This window comes from Oncorhynchus mykiss, chromosome 8 (assembly GCF_057628025.1).
Source record: "Oncorhynchus mykiss isolate SJ-2025 chromosome 8, ASM5762802v1, whole genome shotgun sequence".
Lineage (NCBI taxonomy): Eukaryota > Metazoa > Chordata > Actinopteri > Salmoniformes > Salmonidae > Oncorhynchus > Oncorhynchus mykiss.
In genome coordinates, this window is record NC_143029.1 from 30,489,677 (window position 1) to 30,513,297 (window position 23,621).

Consider the following 23,621-nt stretch of genomic DNA (forward strand, 5'->3'; position numbering starts at 1 on the left):
GGAAACTAGCCTACCTGTAAAGTACTCGCCAAGGTGTTAATTTTCTCTGAAATGGCTGGAGCATCAGGACCTGTTCTGTGACTGTCCCGTCGCGATCGAGAACTGGCATTCCGCCCCCGTGACCTCAGCCCCCTCGTCCGGTCGAAGGTGTCTGACTCGCTGGAGGATTCCATTGTTTTGGTCAGGAGTAGCCTTTAAAATGTTTTTAAAAACTTTACTGCTGAAATTACTAATCGCTGATTAGCAATTTAACTAATCAGATTAGCTAGCTAGCTGGAAAATATAACGTTTGCTAGTTGCATCTCTTCTTTATGACAGCTCTTGTTTTCTATTCAAACTCAGTTAGCTGTACATTTTTGTATAACTAGCTATGAGTTTGGAAGCTAGCTAGCTAGTGAATCAGATAGAAAACTGGCTAGCTAACGTTAATATAACGGGGATAACTATGGCTAGTTTAGCTAGCTAAACCAGACTAGCTAAACCATTTTTTAAAAACAGGTTTTATCTGGAACCGTCGGTAGCTAGCTAACTCAACTAAACACACTCTCAACATATTAGCCACACTTACCAGCATGAATTAGCAACATAGAAACCGTTAACAAGTCACTTTAGCAAGTGACAACTGAAGAGGGACAAGCCAGTTTCTCTCTGCTATGGCAACTTGAACTGGCCGCCAAGAACAGGAAGACAACAAGAGTTGAACAGCTTCAAATTACGTCGGGAGTTGTAGTTTTAAAAGTTACATCAGTGACGGAATTATGTGTGAATCACATTCTTGAGAACTACATTGTCCGAAACTTGCTCTGGGGAGATGCATATTGCGCCACTGCGACCTCCTTTCAGATTACAGCGCAACCCGTCTAGTTAGTAGGATGCTACTGATATAAATAAGAAGATAAGAAAGATAAGAAGATAAGACTTTGTTTTTCTTTTAAATGTTATGTAGGCTAGCATATGCCTGTTATCTGTAGCCTGTTATCTATAGCCTCGACTAATTCGTGCCCCCGCACATTGACTCTGTACCGGTACACCCTGCATATAGCCCTGCTATTGTAATTTTACTGCGGCTCTTAAATTATTTGTTACTTTTATTTCTCATTCTTATTTTTTTTTTAGCTATTTTTATTTATTTACATTTTTTAAACTGCATTGTTGGTTAGGGCTTGTAAGTAAGCATTTCACTGTAAGGTCTACTACACCTGTTGAATTCGGCGCATGTGACAAATAACATTTGATTTGATTATAAAATTATAATGATTATAATTTATTGACAATTAATAATTTATAATAGGTTAGTAGCTCAATTAATGAGTAGACTAATAATACACTGAACATTAAAACACATCATGATTTTAATGTGGTGTTTTTTAGGTTATTTAGATGCTTGAGCTTTATGATTTAAATCCAATATATTAAATTCCCCTACTTAACACAAGAGTGTCTCAGAAGTCCTCTGTAGACCCACTCCATAAAAAGCAAGACTAAATCCACACCTCAGAGAGAGTATCCCCAAGCGTCTCCTCTCACCGCTCTCTCACACGACACCGAGAGTCAGTGGCCAATAAGAAAACTGACAGTATAATTGCACTGGGACGAGTCGAGTTCATGTGCTGAAATTTCTGACAAACAAAGTAACGTGCTTCAACTTCAGTTTTGCCGTGGGCTTCAGGTGAGAAGGTTTTCGTCAGTGTCTGAAGTGCTTTCAAATTACTTTTGATATTTTTTCAAAGAGATGACTGAAAACGACCGACACCGCTTGCAGGTGATAACATGTGCGCTGTTTACCCTCGTCACGTTACCTATCAAAACCTTGGGGGACACCGACTCCTGTCCCACTGTTTGCGAATGCTCAGAGTGGAAGACTTACACTATCTCTTGCTTTGACATTGATGTCATTCCCACATTTCCTACAAGCACAGAGACAATGTAAGTATCTGTTTGCATAGGCTTATTAGAATTGATGTCTCAGTGATATTGAGGTGTGTGTGTGAGAGAAAAAGTTAGTTTTATCTTCAATCCTGTATATTCTATGATTTTGAGATATATTCAGAAATTAAACTTCAGAAAAAAAATACCCAATATGGTCAAAAGTATGTGGACACCCCTTCAAATGAGTGGATTTGGCTATTTCAGCCACACCCGTTGCTGACAGGTGTATAAAATTGCCCACACAGCCATGCAATCTCCATAGACATACATTGGCAGTAAAATGTCCTTACTGAAGAGCTCAGTGACTTTCAATGTGACACCTTCATAGGATGCCACCTTTCGAACAAGTCAGTTCGTCAAATGTCTTCCATGCCAGAGCTGCCCTGGTCAACTGTAAGTGCTGTTATTGTGAAGTGGAAACTTCTAGGAGCAACAACTGCTCTGAAGCGTGGCGTGGTAAGCCACTAGCTCACAGAACGGGACCGAGTGTGTACAAATCGTCTGTCCTCGGTCACAACACTCACTACCTCGTTCCAAACTGCATCTGGAAGCAATGTCAGCACAATAACTGTTTGTCGGTAGCTTCAGTAGTTCCATGGCCGAGCAGCCTAACATCACCATATGCAATGCCAAGCGTTGGCTGGAGTGGTGTAAAGCCATTGGACTCTGGAGCAGTGGAAACACATTCTCTGGAGTGATGAATCACGCTTCACCATCTGGCAGTACAACGGACAAATCTGGGTTTGGCGGATGCAAGGAGAACACTATTATAGTGCCAACTGTAAAGTTTGGTGGAGGAGGAACAATGGTCTGGGGCTGTTTTTCATGGTTCAAGCTAGGCCCCTTAGTTCCAGTGAATGGAAATCTTAATGCTACAGCATTCTATGTATTTTTAACCATTCTGTGCTTCCAACTTTGTGGCAACAGTTTGGGCAAGGCCCTTTCCTGTTTCAGCATGACAATTTTTAAAATGTTTTATTTAACATTTTTCTATTTACCTAGGCAAGTCAGTTAAGAACAAATTCATATTTACAATGACGGCCTAGGAACAGTGGGTTAACTGCCTTGTTAAGGGGCAGAACGATAGATTTTTACCTTGTCAGCTCGGGGATTCGATCTAGCAATTTTTCAGTTACTGGCCCAACGCTCTAACCACTAGGCTACCTGCACAATGCCACCGTGTAAAAAGCGAGTTCCGTACAGAAATGGTTAATTGAGATTGGTGTGGAAGAACTTGACTGGCCTGCACAGAGCCCTGACCTCAACCTCATCGAACACCTTTGGGATGAATTGGAACGCCGACCCTGACTGTTCGACCTCACTAATGCTCTTGTGGCTGAATGGAAGCAAGTCCCCACAGCAATGTTCCAACATCAGTGGAAAGCCTTCCCAGATGAGTGGAGGCTGTTATAGCAGCAAAGGGGGACCAACTCCATATTAATGCCCATGATTTTGGAATGAGATGTTCGGCGAGCAGGTGTTCACATACGTATGTACATGTAGTGTATATTGGCACAGAGATGATCAAACACTAGATCGTCTAAATGACTTGATAGGCTACTATTTTCAAGAGAATGATTTTAGTCAGTAAACATTTAACAGTTTTATAAAACAGAATCCTTGGCACACTCAGTGATGCAAGGCAAACATTTATCTTTAATGAGTTTATACCATAATGAATCTTGTCTAAGAGAACAGAGAACCAGCTTATCAGACAGCCTGTCCATGGAGCTCTGAGAGTGTTTGGGTCATGTCTGCAGTGTGTCTGTCCTCACTAAAGGGAAATACGCCTACATATGTGCTTATGAGAACAGGAAAGGTAAAAACATGTTATTGAAATGGAGACGTATTGAAAGACATTATGCAGTTTGTTATTGGTATAACTAACTATATATTCAAACACAATTCTACAAATGTGCAAGGACAAAATCATAATTGATTAAACAAGTGAACAAATCAGTTTCTCTGAATCAGCGTTATAAAAAGTTAGCCGTTTTTTTCCTAAACATTTCAATAACATTTTAGTGCTAGTGTTTGTCATTGTGTATTGGCTGCAGAGAGAAGGGAGGATATTGGCTTTGATATTAATATCTCTATTAAAGTTTAGGCCTATTCTGCCACTGAATCCTTAACATATTATTCCTTTATCGGCACATGTCAGAGCAAACATCTCCTAAACGCTGCGACACTGAAAGACTATCCAGGCTCTGTAGGCTTTGCTAGGGACTCTGGGTAAAGAGTCAGGATTTGGTGATTTTATTTTTTTTGCTTTGTCCTGCAGCTTAAATGTGACCCTATTCCCTAAAGTACACTACTTTTGACCATAGGGCTCTGGCCAACCGTAGTGCACTATATGGGGAAAAGGGTGACATTTGGGACGCAGATCTGGTCCTGTCTTGTGTGAGAACAGCAGGGCAGACGAAAAGGCCATGTCCACTTCACAGGATAGTGATCGTCATGATAACTTTATTTGCAAAGCACCGTTGTCTGGAGACACACATGAGTATCAGATGTCACAAAGCGGAGGGAGAGATCTTTGGTGGGCTTTTGTGCAAAAGCGACCATTTAATTCCTTACTCTCTCTTATCCTTCTGGTGACTGGGGCATCTGGTGTGTCAGCCCCCAGGCATAGGGAGGCATCAGGGATGGGCAGAGCAAGGGTTTGTGGGGCATGGTGGGTCTACAGCCCTCCTCTGGCTGTGCAGGTTTAGGTTAAACTATACGTGTGATAATCTACATTCTGCTCCAGTTTGTTTTACCGGTATACTCAGAAAACATTCCTCTGTTACCCATTCTTCAACCGTCCCCCTCCTCACCCAGCCACCATCTCATGGTCTACCAAGGACACCCATCACATGAAATTATGCTCTAATCAGTGCCCCAATTCAGCCGCCCAGACGCCCCCGCGATGCCACTGCATTCTTCACCCTCACATAGTTTGCCCAATGCCCCCCAGGAAACAAAAGACAAAAAAAATATCTCCCAAAATAGTCCAAAAAAGCCCAGCCCAAAATAGCCATCTGGCAACTAGGCGTGAAGATGTTGTACTGTACACACTGACAGGGGCACATTGTTGGAGCTGAACCCATTGTGTTAGTGCTGCTGGGACTAGGTCCCTGTCTCTTTTGTGTGAACACCGTTTCAATTTAAGGGGCTTTATTGGCATGGGAAGCATATGTACATTGCCAAAGCAAGTGAAATAGATAATGAACTGTAAACATAACACAACATAATATTCCAAAAGAATAGAGACATTTCAAATGTCATATTATGTCTATATACAGTGTTGTAACTGTGTAAATAGTTAAAGTATAGAAGTCTCTCTGTAGGACTGCTGGATACCTACAAGAGGTTGACATATCAGCACATTGTCAATTGTTTCTTGTTGTGCATGCTAATAAAAAGTGTGTACCTTCTTTGTGAGTGCACGTGTGTGTGTGTGTGTCACAGGGGTAAGACAGAGCGTACTCTATTCAGGTTGTGTGTGGGGGGGGGGGGGGGGTATTTTTGCAGGTCTTGTCCATGCGTTGAAGAGTTAGATAAGAGGTAGAGGTACGGTGGAAAGGAAAGCAGGGACACTCTTTAAAAGTCTGTGTAGCGTGACTGCTAGCTCTCCCACACCAGACGCTGGGCCTGCTCGATGCACTCGAATACAATATTTACTTTTCACAGCACATTTCTCAAACACCCAGAGAGAGCGAGTGCCATTTGAGAATAATTATGGAGAACAATTTTTTTTCAAGAGAGGGGGGAAAAACCCACAGAAACTCTCTTCAGTCTCCTAACACTGGAATTCTTGGATTCATTCTAGAATGACAATTTATTTAGATCCAGGTATCCGTTGTCTATAAATCCCACATAGATTGTAATTAGGGGTGAGATTGACTAATTTAGCTCTTAAGAATCGATTCCCAAATGATTTTTAAAGTAGTCACTGTGGGTCTAAAGGGTTGGGGGGAAAAATTGAAGTATAGAAGTGTGAATAATTATAGGAAATTACCATGACTAATAATTCTAAACACTGAACTGTTAGAATGAATTAATGACTTCAAAACTGAACTATTTTAATTTGATAATCTGTTAATTAAGGTTTAAGAACAAACATAGTCACAAAAGCATAATTCATAGTTTTTTCATTACTTTCTGCTCAAAATGCAGTTACAGTAACAGAACAACGAACAGAAGAGGAAACACTGAGCCCAGGCACTGCATAACCTAACACTTGATAGAACACTTGAAGACAGTGGTAGTGGTAGAGTACAGATTGAAGGTTTAGCCTAGGCCCTACACCAATGGCGGTCAGTGCCGTTTTAAGATGAGGGAGGGCAATTAATTTTGTTCTTCTCACGAGCATGGATTTATTTATCTTACAGCATATTGGATGACTGTCATTCATATTCCATTCATCAAGTTCAATGTAACATCGATAGGTTTAGGCTACTATATGATACTGAAATGATCCTATTTTTCAACAGAATCGGCGGAATGAATACAACCCTGATCACGCGGAAACACAGTTAACTTTCATAGCAGCCACATTGTATTCCTTCTCGCATCTATGCACTCTCCCCTTCTCACCTTCTCCCTTCGTGGAGTTCAATGCACAACACATTACCTGTATGTGACCAGGTGAAAAAACCTTTCCAAGCGAAGCCATATCATAACCACTACACACAGCCTACATCGTTGTCCCCATATTAGCGAAAGTAACATCATAGTCAACATAGCTAACAAGTTAGTAAACCCGCTAAAATCATGCAGTAACATTAGTGTATAGTTAGTACACAGTTTAGCAGTTACACCGGCAAACCGCGGTGGCAATAAATTAGTAAAACCAAAAGCTTACCTTGACTTGGAAGAGTTCTAGTGTTGTGTTGGATATTCATAGCCAGCTAGCTAACATAGCATCCCTCTGTTTGAGCAAGGTGTTTGAGTAGGCTAAACTTGCTAGCTGCATTTGCTAGCTAATTCAATTCAACTCTTTTGCTTCTCCTTAATCTTTGAAGAAATTGTCTTTCTCTCTCTTTGAGACACATACTCAACACATTTTGAGCACTACAGTGCTAGCTAGCTGCGGCTTATGCTTTCAGTACTAGATTTATTCTCTGATCCTTTGATTGGGTGGACAACATCTCAGTTCATGCTGCAAGAGCTCTGATAGGTTGGAGGACATCCTACGGAAGTTGTCATAATTACTGCGTTAGTCTATGGAAGGGGATGTCAATCATGATGAGCCTCCTAGGTTTTGTTTTGAAGTCAATGTACCCAGTGGAGGACAGAAGCTAGCTGTCCTCCGGCTACAGCATTGTGCTACCCTACAGAGTGCTGTTGAGGCTACTGTAGACCTTCATTGCAATAACTGTGTTTTAATCAATTATTTGGAGACGTGAATATATTTAGTGTAGTTTTATCTAAATATTATAACTTACATGTTTTACAATGTCTATTTTTATGAAATTTACTGAGGAGGATGTTCCTGCCATTCCTCCTTTAAGGAGCCTCCTCTGGCCTACACTTGGCACGATTAGGGACGCTTTTAGGATTTTAAGATTGAGTACAGTTTAAAGCTGTACACTGTTATGCTGTCACTTGCTAAATAATTAAGGCTAATCATTAAGGCCATAAATAAGCCCAGTATTGCTCCATCATTCTACTTGAGAGAGATCAAGGTAGTAACACCAGCCATGTTGTTCTGACACCATTCTAAATAACGAGGGTTTTTTCTCTCTTGAATGACAACTTGAGGGAGTCATTTTCCCATAAAGCCTGTAGGATGCTGATTGTCTGCCCTCTGTGGCCCCAGTGTAACACTGGACTGGTTTTATTATGGCGTGTGTGTGTGTGTAGTAGTAATAGGTATGCAGTGAAATGGCTCAACACATTGTGATGGTGATGGGAGTCTGCTCTGTGTATCTCTGTTTGTTTGACTTTGTCAAAGAGCTGCCGTGCTCTACGCTACCACTGACCAACCCCCTGACTAACCGCCAGCTCTCAGCACTGAATTAGTCCATTGTTTCTCCAAATTGTTCTGGCGTGCCAACCCCCTCCCACCCCCCGCCCCCTTGTCCCATCGTCCTCGTCTCGATACAATCTTTCCAAATTTGTAAAGATTGGTGTTAAAATAGTTGTGAAATGGGGGGAGAGAAGGGTAAAGAAAGTTAGATCAGTGTCACACATGCTTAGCAGAGAAGCGCAGGTGTTCCGAGCAGACGCTTAGTCACATTGAAGTAGGTCTATGGAGTATACGGCTCCATTACCATCTGAGTCAGGAGTCTAAAGAGGATCTCCAATTTCGTTGGCTGAAATTATTTTGGGGAAATGGTCTACTGAGCGAACTATTTATCCTAGTGAAGAGCATTTCAATAGTGTTTCTTCTCCAGGCTTGACATTCTACTGATACTCCACGCTGTAGCACGGTTGACATTTTTTTTAAGGTCCTTTCTGATTGAGCCGACATATGCAGCGTTTCCTATGAAGGCAGTCGTGGGAACATTGCCTTCAAATTTCTATCGCACTATGGCGTGCATCTTCTGCGCTACAGATTGAAACAAAACCTAGGTCCAATAGCTAGCTCAGCTACCGCTGCTGCGATTAACTACTGCAACAACAAACAAACAAACAAATATTTATGTAATGATATTGAAAACAATATCACCAATGGTCATTTCTAGTGATAAATCACTAATAAACCACTTTTTAGTAATGAACCACTATAACCCAGTGTGGTTTCCCCCAGCCACCCGGTCGTAGGTGTAAGCAGGGCCAGACATTGTTTGGTTTGGCTGAGAGCTGAGGGGTTAGGTCCAGGTCCACTCCTACATACTCAGACCCAACGTTTTTGTTTTCCCCTCATGTTCCTATGACAGGGTTTACACCATACACTTCAAAGAACCCTTTAATCCAGCCCTGCATTGCATGGAGAGAACCTAGTAACCAGAAACATACAGTCTACCCGGGTTAGCCGAGGCCGACTTCGCTGTAAATTAAGGATCTTGTTTGATTCTAAAACAAATTTGTAATACCGACAATTCTGAAATCAAAGCGATCGACAGGCTTTGGAGTGTTCCTGAGCTTGTACCCATTCTTTGTCTCCAATCCATGTCTCTCTCTCTCTTTTCACTGTTGGGTCTACTTTTCAACTCCAAGATGAATCCATGTCTTCAGCACTCTTGCGTTATGCGTCAACTCTGCTGCACGCCCAGTTTACAGGATACAAAGTGTATGATGAGTGTTTTCAGGGCATGCCTATAGATCCTGCAGACTGACTGAACAAGCAGAAGGACAGGGTTGGGGTTAATTCCACAAATTCAATTCCCTCACCCTGTAAATTCCATTTTTTTCAATTCAAATTCCAGGTCAGTCTTTGAATTCAGAGATAATTAAATTGCTCTCAATTTCAATGTTAGGTAAATTCCAATGATTCAATTTCCCACTTCAATATTATCCCCCAACAATTCCACAAATTCCAATTTGAATTCAATTCCCTCAGGCTTTCAGGATGATCATGTCACTATTCAGACATTCTAGCTATACTTGAAACATAGAAATACAATTTTAAAATTGTTTAAAAACAAATCCTGCAGTACAATTTTGGCACTAAGTGGATACCAGATGGGGATACATTTTTAGGATGGGAAATTATAAAACACACCATAATATACACGCGCACACACACACACACTTAAACACATACCGTATACACACCCTCACCTTGTTCTCATGTTATAGCCAACTCTTGACTTTTGTATGTCAAGAGTTTAACTGGTGACATGTTTGTAGTGTTTCAGTAATGAATAAAATGGTTAAATAGTTGTACATCTTTGCTTGATTTCTTTTGTCATTTTTATTTAAACATTTAAAAATGTTACCCTTTTTTCTCCCCAATTTCGTGGTATCCAATTGTTTAGTAGCTACTATCTTGTCTCATCGCTAAAACTCCCGTACGGGCTCGGGAGACACGAAGGTTGAAAGTCATGCATCCTCCGATACACAACCCAACCAAGCCGCACTGCTTCTTAACACAGCGCCATCCAACCCGGAAGCCAGCCGCACCTGGCAACCTTGGTTAGCGCGCACTACGCCCGGCCCGCCACAGGAGTCGCTGGTGCGTGATGAGACAAGGATTTCTCTACCGGCCAAACCCTGCCTAACCCGGACAACGCTAGGCTAATTGTGCGTCGCCCCACGGACTTCCCGGTCGCGGCCGGTTACGACAGAGCCTGGGCGGTGGCACAGCTGGCGCTGCAGTACAGTACAACCACTGCGCCACCCGGGAGGCCCTCTTTTGTCATTTTTACTCATTCTGTTTTGCTGCATAACACACTTCCATTATTTGTCTACCCATATAATGTGGATCACTCTCAGGTTATTAGATGTATACGGTTCAGTAACAACAGAACACCGTGGTTGTAATAACACTTTAAACAGGTAGTTTGTAAATGTGTAGAAGGTGTTTGTTTTGGGTCCACACTGGTAAGAATAACCCAACACAATGTTGAAACACAGAACGCTTCCCTCCACTAGATCACATAACTAGACGTAAGCTGGACGTGATCTGAACGCTGCCAACAATGTCGTAGAAGAAAGTGAAAGCTGCAACAGGGACTCTAACCAGGGCTCATCTGTGGCAAAGTGATCTCTAACGGCCATTGCTCAGAAAGCCTAGTATTCCTCTGGACAGAGGCAGTAGTCCTACAATGCTGGCATATGTCTTGTTACAATAGCCCACTGTAAGTATATAACATGATTGGCACGAACGTAATAAACATCATGAAATGGCCTAGGAAGTGCCATAAGTGTAAGCCAACAGAATTCATTATTTTACATGAACCTGTTTAACTGCATTTGTTTTGCAGGTCTTCTGTTTACCCATATTTATTGATGAACAATTTCCCATCATGAAAATGTATCCCTGTTCCCCAATCAAAAACCTCCAATACCACACAAAGACATACTACTTTTTACTCCAATCTGACAACCCTCATTAAATACAACATGCACCAGTATCCAGTATTTTCCTATGAATACGGTTACACAAATATTTGTGTCTTTTCCTATGAGTTCTGTCGCACCAAAACAGGTGTATTTTCACACGAATTAAGCAACACAAAAATGAACCAAATCTACCGAAATACTTTTTGCACGATTTGAGTGTTTGATTGTGTTGGATCTGTCAATTCTACATGGATCTGTAAACTTTACATTGATCAGTACTCCTCTGTCTCTTCCAGATGGCTTCTGGAGACGCGTCTGACATCAGTGCCAGGAGATGTTTTCTCCAACCTGGTCAACATCTCAAGGATGTGAGTGAATCACCATCGGCACAAACAGTCTCTTTTCACCGTTCCGTCCTTCCTTGTCCCTCTCTTTCTATCTCTCTGATCATCATCACAAATTCTCACCTCATTAAGCCACAAAGCTATTTAAATTCTTAATATCCCGACTCCACATCATCCACCTGTCTATTATCCTCCCTCTGATCCCAAAAATTGGGATCAGAGATCGAAGCCTTTTTTCAAGCCTCCTCTCGCTCTCCGTTCCCCCCCCCAAAAATCTCTCTCTCTCTCTCTCTCCTCTCCTCCACTTGTGCAGATGATCTGTTCTCTGTTTAGTATCACCGCTGTCTGCTAATCACAGTTGGAAGTGCTAATGCGGTCCTAGAATAGGAATGTCAGCATTCCCACCGCAAGGGCCTAGGCATCGGCAAGGTATTCCGGTGGAGTCGCTGTACCGATTGGTGCCTCGTTCAGGGAACGGGTTAGATGATGTGGTAAAATATAAACTCAGTAGAAGAAGGTGGAAACGGGTATCGCCAAGCCAAAATGTTGAAATTTGAAATTGAGTTCTTTTTGTCAACTTCTCTGAAAATATACACGAGCTAGGCCTTGATCCCAGCCTGAGGCCGGTGGCTGTGTCCAAGTCCTACATGAGGAAATAAGAGCGAGAGAGTGCAAAAGGAGATTTTTTTCCCCAGTCTCACCCAGCACACCTCTATATTGCCCAACAGAATAGCAGGTTAGCGGTTTTCGTCATCAATCTTGTTCTGGGGGCAGCTCTGCGGAGTGGTTGCTAGCTGGCACAGCCAGAAAGTAATCAAATCTGATTTTAAGCCTAACCTTAACCACACTGCTAACCCTAATGCCTAACCTTAAATGAAGATCAAAAAGTTAAAAAATAAATATATATCATACAGTTTTACTACAATTTTGACTTGGCAGCTGCCCAGTTCTGCCACCAGGACACGACCCATGACAATAAGCTTCAACCTGCCACAGAATACTGGAAAAGAGACCCTTTTTAACCTGTAGTCTTGACAGTCTAGATCGGAAGTACTTGTTTAACCCCCTTTAATTTAGCCGCATGTAAATAGTATTTATTAGCAATCAGGAGCAATTATAGTCTAGTGCACTGCACTTAGAATACTAACCCTGCTTTCTCACAATGAAGAGACTCATTCCATTTCTGATATAGATTCATAATCTCAGTCTGTTTGTTTTATATGCCATTAGACTACACACGACCTACACAGTAGTTAGTCAGTAATAACAAATGAAAGCAGTGGTACTGATGACTGGGTAATGGATATGTAGGGCGCATGCATACCTGTTAAATTACCCATACATTTCAAGGCATTGGGAGAGGTGGGTGGTTAAGACTATAGGACTGAGGCTAAAGCTTGGCTTTGGATTGAGGATCATTAGTCTAGTAGCTTTACTTCTCACAGTGGTTCAGGTACACGCCCCTCCGTATTTATTTGGACAGTGAAGCTAACATATTTTTTACGTTGGGTTTATACTCCAGTATTTTGAATGTTTCAATTGAGGCAACAGCACAGAATCTCACCTTTTTTATTTGAGGGTAAGAAAATAATGTTTCTGAACACTTCTACAGTAATGTGGATGCTACCATGATGATGGATCATACCCCCACATTGAAGATCATACCCCCACAAAAATGCTAGCCTCTCCTGTTATTGGTAATGGTGAGATGTTAGAATTTGATTTGGCAGTATGATGTTTGTTCCTCTGTAAATGTCTCACTAATCATTATTTGCGATTCATTCATGATTATCCATAATCATGGTAACATCCACATTTAATGTAGAGGTGTTCAGAAACATTTTCTTTTTTTACAATAAAAGTTACTCCAAGATGACACTAGATTATTCACCAGTCAGTTCCTATTGGGCACAACGTAATCCAAAGCACAAACAAAACAAACTGCAAATGCATCCATCACGTTTGTAGAGTTACAAGCTTGATGTACAGTGCCTTTCGAAGGTATTCAGATCCCTTTTTTCCACATTTTGTTACGTTACAGCCTTATTCTAAAATAGATTAAATTATATTCTTTCTTCGTCAATCTACACTCAATACCCCATAATGACAAAGTGAAAACAGATTACTTTTTAAATGTGTACATTTATAACAAAAATATAAACCAGAAATACTTTATTTACATAAGTATTCAGACCCTTTGCTATGAGACGTGAAATTGAGCTCAGGTGCATCCTGTTTCCATTGATCATCTTTAATATGTTTCTACAACTTGATTGGAGTTCACCTGTGGTAAATTCAAGTGATTGGACATGAGTTGGAAAGGCACACATCTGTCTATATAAGGTCCCACAGTTGACAGTGCGTGTCAGAGTAAAAACCAAGCCATGAGGTCAAAAGAACTGTCCATAGAGATCCGAGACAGGATTGTGTCGAGGCACAGACCTGGGGAAGGGTACCAAAACATTTCTGCAGCATTGAAGGTCCCCAAGAACACAGTGACCTTCATCATTCTTAAATGGAAGAAGTTTGGAACCCCCAATACTCTTCCTAGAGCTGGCCACCTGTCCAAACTGAACAAGGAGGTGACCAAGAACCCGATGGTCACTCTGACAGAGCTCCAGAGTTCCTCTGTGGAGATGGGAGAACCTTCCAGAAGGACAACCATCTCTGCAGCACTCCAACAATCAAGCCTTTATGGTACAGTAGAGTGGCCAGATGGAAGCCACTCCTTAGGGAAAGGGACATGATAGCGCACTTGGAGTTTGCCAAAAGGGACCTAAAGGACCTCAGACCATGAGAAACAAGATTCTCTCTGGTCTGATTAAACCAAGATCGAACACTTTGGTCTGAATGCCAAGCGTCAGATCTGGAGGAAACCTGTCACCACCCCTACGGTGAAGCATGGTGGTGGCAGCATCATGCTGTGGGGATGTTTTTCGTCAGCAGGCACAAGGAGACTAGTCAGGATCGAGGGAAAGATGAACGGAGCAAAGTACATGGAGATCCTTGATGAAAACCTGCTCCAGAGCGCCCAGGACCTTAGACTGGGGCGAAGGGTCACCTTTCAACAGGACAACGACCCTAAGCACACAGCCAAGACAATGCAGGAGTGGCTTCGGGACAAGTCTCAATGTCCTTGAGTGGGCCAGCCAGAGCCATACTTATTTAAATGTGATATTTACGGGGGGTTTGTATATACATTTTCTAAAATTGATAACCTGTTTTTGCTTTGTCATTATGCAGCATTGTCTGTAGATTGAGGGATTTAAAAAAATAAATGTTTTTGTTATAATAAGGCTTAACTTAACAAAATGTGGAAAAGGTCAAGGGGTCTGAATACTTTCAGAATGCACTGTCGTTGTTGCGTGCTAGGAATATGGGACCAAATACTATCCTTTTTACTACTTTAATACACAAATAAGTGAATTTATCCAAATACTTATGAAAAAAAACATCTTCAAAGATGCATAAAGTGATTTCATTTCTAAAAAGTACAACCGATATGTATGAAAATAGCCTCAAATGAAAGGTGACATTCTGTACTGTCGCCTCATTTGATCTCAAATCCAAAATGGCGGAGTATACAAAGTTGATCTTCACTGTCCAAATAACTACGGAAAGAAGTGTAGATGACAGTAAATCACATGTTGTATGATAATTGGAATGCTTGCACAATACCTTTTTTAATTGTTTTTGATCAAATGTTACACAGTAAAACCATATGTGTAAAGAATGTGGAGGAAAAAGTAATAAAATTAAAGATCTATTTTTACAAAGATCCCGTATGTCTTTCTGTATGTTGAAAATCCCTATATGAAAGTATGATGGTTTATTCCTTTCAGATACATATCAGTGGACGTAACACTGGCAGGACTTGAGAGGCATTCCTTCTACAATCTAAAGAAAATTACCCACATGTGAGTAGAGGATATGTACACTCCCTTCCATATGTATTTGGACAGTGAAGATAAAAATAATTTGTCTCTATACTCCAGCATTTTAGGTTTGAGCTAGAATGTTTCATATGAGGAGACAGTACATGATGTCACCTTTTTAATTTGACGCTATTGTCAAACAAATCTGTTTTAATGTTTAGAAACGAAAGCACTTTCTAGATCTAGTCCCCCCATTTGAAGAAGTCATGAAAATGCCCTCAAATAAAAGGTGACATTCTGTACTGTAGCCTCATATGAAACATTCTAGCACAAATCCAAAACGTTGGAGCTTCACAAAATGTTTTGCTTCACTGTCCAAATACATATGGAGGGGAGTATTTTTTTTCTTCTAATAATGACTCTTATTAAACACATTATGGTGAAGAAGTTAGATGAATTTGCCTTGTTATTTTCAGGATCGTAAATAGTGTTCTCCCCTTCCATGCCGCAAACCATTGCGAGCGCCAGCATATGCATACACGGTCAACAGATATTCTAGAACTGTTTACCCAACAGCGTTTCCATAACAGTTACGGTTGACGACAACATTTCATGACATCTGAAGAGCGTGGCTTTTGCCGTCCCATCTTACTCTGGGGCAGCACTTTAGCGAAGTGCCTTCTGACATAATGACGTTGGAGAGAATAATTGATACATAGAGTATCGGTCTCCTGTCCATCATCGCTAGGTCTGCGTCTAAACAGACAGACGTAACAGCGTGCAACTGGGGATGTTAGGAGAGAGGGACAGCCAACAGTCGATGTGGGTTTCCTATCCATGCCTGAGCTGCTGTAGAGGCGTCTCATAAACAGCAAGTTGGTTTGCGTAATGGCCTTAGTCGTCTCTATATGTGCGTCTGATGTATGTTCTCTCTAAGGTCTGACCGCTAAGTTGCATGGGATGAGGTCATTTATTTGCTTTGCGTCAAGACTAATCAAGCTGCTTCATCACAATAGTACAGAACACTGACTTTCCCCTTATCTCGTATTCCATTGATGTCCATCAGCACAGTCCCCACTGTGACAGGCTCTGAGAGGGAGGGAGGAGGTGGAGAGTGGGATGGGGTAGAAGGGTGTAGGGTAGCAGTTCACTGCACACAGACACACCAACTCAGGGACTGAGAGGCAGGGAGGGAGGGAGGTAGTGGAGGACGAATTGGGGTGGAGGTTGGAAGGTAAGCTGTTCACTGCACACACACAGTGGCTCAGACTCTCAGTGGTCAGAACATGTTGGCTAAGGTGCTGATTGCGGTTACCTAGGTGTGTGAAGGAGGGCTAGGATCACACGTTCCCCAGCTTTCATCCACACCACATGGGTTAGACAAGCAAAGAGGAGAGCCCCCCTTGGCCCTCTCTTTGGCCGATGGGTGCACCAGAGTCAACACACGAATGAAACGTTAATTGAACCTTGACTTCCAGGGTTGGATGTATGTGGAGACTCTGGAGATTTTCCTCCTGGTCTTTCCGATAGACAGACATGCACCTTGCCCTCGTCTGTCAGCACTCTGTGTGCGTGTGTGTGTGTGTGTGTGTGTGTGTGTGTGTGTGTGTGTGTGGGGGGGGGGGGTTCTTAGGGTGTGTGGGGGGGAGGGGTTTAGGGTGTGTGAGTGTGCATGTAAGTAAACGTTTGACTGTTAGTCTACACCTGTTGTTTTACGAAGCATGTGACTGATTTGATTTGATTTGATGTGTGTGTGTGTGTGTCAGTGAACCTAAAGCACGTACTTGACTTTTAGAGAACATGAAAGGAAACTGTAAAGGACTAGCGGGGATGAATACAACCCTATATACTACACAACATGTCCTGTATGTTCAGTGACACAGGAATGTCAAATTACTAAGCAAAGCAAAGGATGTATGAGCACTTAATCCTAGGATACACAGAAGTACATTTCAAACTGGAAAACATCATGTTTACTGTAATTTTTAAGGTGCAGTTGTGTTTTCCATTTCAGAGAGATCCGGAACGCAAAGAGTCTGTCGTACATCGACCCAGAAGCATTTAAGAACCTTCCAAACCTGAAATACCTGTGAGCTCATTTAGAAATCCTATGTTTATTATAAGCATCTTTTTTCAAAATCAAAACCATCTTGGCTTTGAAAACGTTAATGTAAGTGAAAAACTGACAACGTTACTTTAACACAAGATACAATAGATGAGACTTGTCTTGAAATATTTGGCTTTGGCAATAATTGAGCAATTATTTCCAATCTATTCAACTTAAAAGGTTCCTATTGTATATGCCAGTACTGGCACTGTCATGTTATATTTTATACTCTGTGGTTGCTTGATTGGTGAGGGAGTCTGCTTGGTCACTGCCAGCTATCTTTCCATCTCTCTCTTGGTTTTGATTGGGATAGTCTGCTTGGTCATCGCCTGCCAGCTATCTAACCATCTCTCTCTTGGTTCCTTCTAGGGGTATTTTCAATACTGGCCTCACCCTCTTTCCTGATCTCACCAACATCCACTCAGATGATATGAACTTTATACTGTAAGCAAACTACATTACTAATACACACTACCTTTGTTAGCACTATTCTCAAGTAGGTACTGTCTAACATTCCATATTTCAGTAGTATTTCTATACATTCCAGTATTCCATTCAATACCTCACTCATTTGTCATACTAAATGTGGAAAATAATGGCATTTTTATCCGTAAGTCGATTGAGGTTTAAATCTCTTTTATGAGACTGACATCACACACACACTCCTCTCCGTATTTATTTGGACAGTGAAGCTACAACTTTTAATTAAGCTCTGTACTCTATACAAAATAGCATTTGAGGGGACAGTACAGAATGTCACTTTTTTTTTTTAATGGTATTTTCATACATATCGGTTTAATCGATTTAGAAATGAAGGCACTTTATGTATCTAGTCCTCCCATTTGAAGGTGTCATAAGTATTTGGACAAATACACTGTAAGTGTATCACATTTTGTCAAACGTTTGTGACTCTACAAACCGGTTGGATGCATTTGCAGTTTGTTTTGGTTGTGTTTCAGATTATGTTGTGCCCAAAATAAATCAATGGTAAATGTTGTATTGTGTCATTTTGGAGTCACGTTGTGGGTAAATAAGAATATAACATGTTTCTGAACACATATGTGTCATGAGTGAATTGTGAATAATGATGAGTGAATAGGTTACAGTGGCATAAATATCATACCCCACCCAAAGGGGGCATGATCAGTTAAATGAACAATGATTGCATCTTTAACTTTCTCATTCATCATTATTCACGATTCCTTCACGATTATCCATAGTCATGGTAGCATCCACATTAATGTAGAAGTATTTAGAAATAGAAATATTCTTATTTACAATAAAAGTGATTCCAAAATAACACGCTACGTTATTTACCATTCATTTGAAATTGGGCACCACCTAATCCGAAATGCATCCCACAAGTTTGTAGAGTCACAAGCTTGACGTAGTCATTGCGTGCTAGGAATATGGGACCATTTACTAAACTTTTGTCTAAATGTAATAAACTAGAAGTGAATTTGTTCAAATACTCATGACACTATATACATAAAGTGCTTTCATTTCAAAACAGTTAAACAGATAAGTATAAAAATACCTTTTAAAAAAAGGTGAAAATATGTACTGTCACCTCATATAAAGCATTTGGTCTCAAATCCAAAATTCTGGGGTTTAGAGCCAAATTAAGGAATGTAGCTATACTGTCCAAAACACATATGTAGGGGAGTGTAGAAGCATCATCATGTCCTCTCTAAAGAGTTGTCTTATTTATAGTAAGGATTTTCCAATCCATTATGTCTCGCCTGTCGTCTAATGCCAGGGGTTACTATAGTGCTAGGAGATATACTTAGCTATTTTCCATTCTGTGGCATTCCATTCCTTTTTTTCTACTCTCAGACGAGGTTTTATATACATCACCAGTCAATAGTTTTAGAACACCTACTCATTCTAGGGTTTTTCTTTATTTTTTTACTATTTTCTAAATTGTAGAATAATAGTGAAGACCTCAGAACTATGAAATAGCACATGGAATCATGTAGTAACCCTGTAGTAACCAAAAAAGTGTTAACAAAATCGAAATATATTTGAAATTCTTTAAATAGCTGCCCTTTGCCTTGATGACAGCTTTGCACACTCTTGGCATTCTCTCAACCAGCTTTGAGGTAGTCACCTGGAATGCATCTTAATTAACATGTGTGCCTTCTTAAAAGTTCATTTGTGGGATTTCTTTCCTTTTTAATGCATTTGAGCCAGTCAGTTGTGTTGTGACAAGGTAGGGGTGGTATACAGAAGATAGCCCTATTTGGTGAAAGACCAAGTCCATATTATCGTGAGAACAGCTCAAATAAGTCAAGAGAAACAGCAGTCCATCATTACTTTAAGACATGAAGGTCAGCCAATATGGAACATTTCTTTGAAAGTTTCTTCAAGTGCAGTTGCAAAAAACATCAATCGCTATGATGAAACTGGCTCTCATGAGGACTGCCACAGGAATGGAAGACCCAGCGTTACCTCTGCTGCAGAGGATAAGTTAATTGGAGTTACCAGTCTCAGAAATTGCAGACCAAATAAATTCTTCAGAGTTCAAGTAAAAGACACATCCCAACATCGACTGTTCAGAGGAGACTGTGTGAATCAGGCCTCCGTGGTCGAATTGCTGCAAAGAAAACACTACTAAAGGACACCAATAATAAGAAGAGCCTTGCTTTGGCCAAGAAACACAAGCAATGGACATTAGACAAATGGACAATTGTCCTTTGGTCTGGAGTCCAAATTTTGATTACAACCGCCGTGTCTATGTGAGACGCGATGATCTCCGCATGTGTATTTCCCACTATAAAGCATGGAGGAGGAGGTGTTATGTTGTGGGGGTGCTTTGCTGGTGACACCGTCTGTGATTTCTTTAAAATTCAAGGCATACTTAACCAGCATGGCTACCACAGCATTCTGCAGTGATAACCCATCCAATCTAGTTCGGGCTTAGTGGGACTACCATTTGTTTTTCAACAGGACAATGACCCTACACTCCTCCAGGCTGTGTAAGGGCTATTTTATCAAGAAAGAGAGTGATGGAGTGCTGCATCAGAAGACCTGGTCTCCACAATCCCCCGACCTCAACCCAATTGAGATGGTTTGGGATGAGTCGGACCGCAGAGTGAAGGAAAAGCAGCCAACAAAACAACAGAAAAGCATTCCAGGTGAAGCTGGTTGAGAGAATGCCAAGAGTGTGCAAAGCTGTCGTCAAGGCAAAGGGTGGATACCTTGAAGAATCTCAAATATAAAATATATTTTGATTTGTTTAACACTTTTTTGATTACTACATGATCCCCTATATGTTATTTCATAGTTTTGATGTCTTAACTATTATTCTACAATGTAGAAAAATAGTAAAAATAAAGAAAAACCCTTGTAGGTGTCCTAAAACTTTTGACCGGTAGTGTATTTGCAACACCACCTAATTTCCTCTTGTATCTCCTCAGTGAAATAGCTGATCATCCCTACATATCTGAGGTCCCAGCAAACTCATTCCGCGGTATTACCAACCAAGTGCTGACAGTGTGAGTACACAGCCATAGCTCTACAGCTTCACTGGTGTCTTCACTGTGGACTATAGGCCATTACATTACCCTTGCTTGCAGTCTGAGAGTGCTGTGACCAGCACAGAGATGTTCTCACAAATGTCTGTTAGTGAGAAAAGACCATTACATTAGATGCCAAAGCCATGGTCACATTGACAAACTGATTCAGGACACAACTAACCAATACATCGATCGAAGTGGTTAAATTTTGTTGGGGAGAACATAACAGTGAAATATTTTACAGAAAATGTTGTAGTGATTTTGGTCACTGAATTGCATACACAGGCAAATCCTCAGCACAAAAAATATACATGTTATTCAACAGCTGGAATTGGCATTACTGATTTTAATAGGACCTGTACAACCAGACAGATTCAAAGTTAGTCAGTGGGTTGGTGCATAAAATAACAGTTTTGACTTCAGTAAATGTTACTGCTATGAATGTTTTCTGATGTGTTTATTCTCTTCCAGGATGTTGTACAGTAATGGCTTCACCGACATTCAACATCATGCTTTCAACGGGACCAAACTGGATGCTGTGTAAGTTATTTTGCTTTTTTCATTAACACAAAATAATAGAATAGAATGGTATAGAATAGAAAATAACAGAATAGAATGGTATAGAATAGAAAAAAACAGAATAGAATGGTATAGTATTGAAAAAAACAGAATAGAATGGTATAGTATAGAAAATAACAGAATAGAATAGAAAATAACAGAATAGAATAGAAAATAACAGAATAGAATGGTATAGAAAATAACAGAATAGAATGGTATAGAAAATAACAGAATAGAATGTATAGAAAATAATAGAATAGAATGGTATAGAAAATAATAGAATGGTATAGAAAATAATAGAATAGAATGGTATAGAAAATAATAGAATAGAATGGTATAGAAAATAATAGCATAGAAAATGAAATACTGTATTAGTAGCCACATGCAACTCTCTGCTTGACCCTGCTGACCCAAAGCCATGCAGGACAAAGCACTGAAGCAGCAAGGATTCTTGTAATGTTGTAGTGTTGTTGACCTCTTGCTGTTGGAACCAATTACAGTATAAATGGATTGTAACAGTGCTTTGGACTGCCTTAGAGGAAGAGTCTTCTCATAGAGAAGTACTGGAGGTACGGTTCTCTATGTTGTTACAGTTATGATATCTTTCACTCTGGCTTAACAATCAGTCATTTCAGACCCCTTCATTTCAACAAAATTAAGTTACTTAGTATTTTGACTGGATTAAACTTCTTTTATTTTTTTTACATCTGGAATGAATATTTCCTTACTCAAAATTACACTATTACGCTACACAAGCAGTAGGATCACGGTTCCATCTGAACTGGTTCTCCCAGACGTGCTAAGAGAGGTTAACCTCAGCCTTGATTAGGAAGCCCTAGTTCTCCTGATTTAAAAAAAATATATATATATTTTAAGAAGACAATTTCAGGAAGTCTGCATCAAAGCACCAAAGGAAATGTATTTCCCCATAAGGGAACAAAAAGTCTTATTTTGTATCTAGATGTCATCTTACTGAGACTAACCTGGATGAATGAAGTTTCAAATTGAAAAGTAAAAAAACAATCATTGCTTTCTGTGTCACTACACTGTCCTGATGCACCCCTCCTCCACTCCGACCCCAATATTATATAGAGACATGTAAAGATTACTTACTTTTGTTACTGTTTTCTCTTTAACCCCAAACTTCACCCCCCGCCACCCTCCTTTTTGTCACCTCTCTCTAGCTTTCCCATCAGGATATGAAACATTAATATAGCTCTGACCCCCACCCCATCCCCCCCACCCCTCAATTTAACCATTCACCTCTAGTAAAACCCTAGCTGGTCCTTATGGAGTTGTAATTAGACCAATGGGCAGTCACTGTAGTCAGTCTTACCACACTGCTGTTTGGGTTGGCGCGCACAGAGCGTGCTTAGAGAAAAAACTGATCCGGGAGTGTGTGTATCGGTGTGTATGTGTGTTTTCTCAGAGCGAGAGCTGATCCCAGAGCTGTAACACCAAGACAAACACTCTCCCACACACGTTTATTATCAAAATTAGATTTAGAGACTCTACAATATCTATTTTAAAGGTGCAGCCTGTTTCTGAAGTACCTTCTCCGATGGTGGGACGGCTAATTTAAAACAACACTCAGGATAAGACCCGAGTCGTCCCGAAGTCGGTGTTACTCCAGGAAGCGGGGTACATAAACAGTAGAACGTGGTGTGATGGGGATAGTGAAAATATTGTAGCATGTCTCCGTGCTATCAGGATGAATATGGTGATTGAAGTGTGCCGGTTACATTCTTGTTTGCGTGTGTGTGTGTTTTCTCTCCAGGTACCTCCATAGGAACAAGCATCTGACCAAGATGGATGAAAGAACGTTTGCTGGCACTGTTAGTGGCCCAATGCTTCTGTGCGTAATTACTCATCTATTATTTAACCAGGAAAGTCATATAGAGATGAGCATCCTTTTTTTTTCAAGTGAACCCTGGACAGGAAATACCTCTCACTGCACTGCCCAACATGTTCAGTTCCTATTCTGAAGTTAGAGTTGCTCAAACTACTTTGAAAGAATGCTACAAATGCATCCAATGTTCCTACGTTCCAGTCTTAAATGTCAGTTATTTGTCTTATTAAACAGAGAGATACAGTATGTTCCAATAATGTGATATTAATCAAGAGTGTTTTGCAATGATATGTAATTTGTGAGTTGGGTTTGGAACTTTTATAGAGAAAGTTTATATTGGAGTCCAAAATTATCAGACGATTTAAGTACCAAAAATGTTAAATAATTACTAGAAAGCAATCATTTTTACAAAGCCAAATGGGTTCAAATCATAACTTCCGTAATTCATTCATGGCAAAGTTTATTTCTTTTTGTACCTCTCTATTTTCCCATAAAAGTGGAGAATGA

General features: G+C 40.6%; 2 protein-coding genes across 9 annotated transcripts in view; one reads left to right on the forward strand and one right to left on the reverse strand.

Moving 5' to 3' along the window:
* The window catches only part of cep128 (centrosomal protein 128), a 47,246-nt gene extending 46,227 nt beyond the window's left edge, over positions 1-1,019 (reverse strand). For 5 of the 8 annotated variants that reach the window (XR_016497730.1, XR_016497729.1, XM_021612268.3 and 2 more), the window contains exons 1-2: positions 569-841; positions 15-192 (exon numbers count right to left, since the gene is read on the reverse strand). Coding sequence is in view for 3 of the 8 variants with exons in the window: in XM_021612268.3 (XP_021467943.3) it covers positions 15-173 (159 nt within the window). In the remaining 5 variants the exon portion in view is untranslated. Of the gene's footprint in view, positions 1-14; positions 193-568 lie in introns of all 8 variants that reach the window. The other 3 variants (XM_090243141.1, XM_021612269.3, XR_016497731.1) reach the window with 2 other exon arrangements.
* A 608-nt stretch (positions 1,020-1,627) lies between these two features.
* Positions 1,628-23,621, forward strand: part of tshr (thyroid stimulating hormone receptor) — a 32,491-nt gene continuing 10,497 nt past the window's right edge. The window contains exons 1-8 of the mRNA XM_021612271.3: positions 1,628-1,926; positions 11,160-11,231; positions 15,050-15,124; positions 17,097-17,171; positions 17,559-17,633; positions 20,609-20,686; positions 21,179-21,247; positions 23,043-23,120. Of these exons, the coding sequence (XP_021467946.2) occupies positions 1,733-1,926; positions 11,160-11,231; positions 15,050-15,124; positions 17,097-17,171; positions 17,559-17,633; positions 20,609-20,686; positions 21,179-21,247; positions 23,043-23,120 (716 nt within the window). The 5' untranslated portion in view covers positions 1,628-1,732. The remainder of the gene's footprint in view (positions 1,927-11,159; positions 11,232-15,049; positions 15,125-17,096; positions 17,172-17,558; positions 17,634-20,608; positions 20,687-21,178; positions 21,248-23,042; positions 23,121-23,621) is intronic.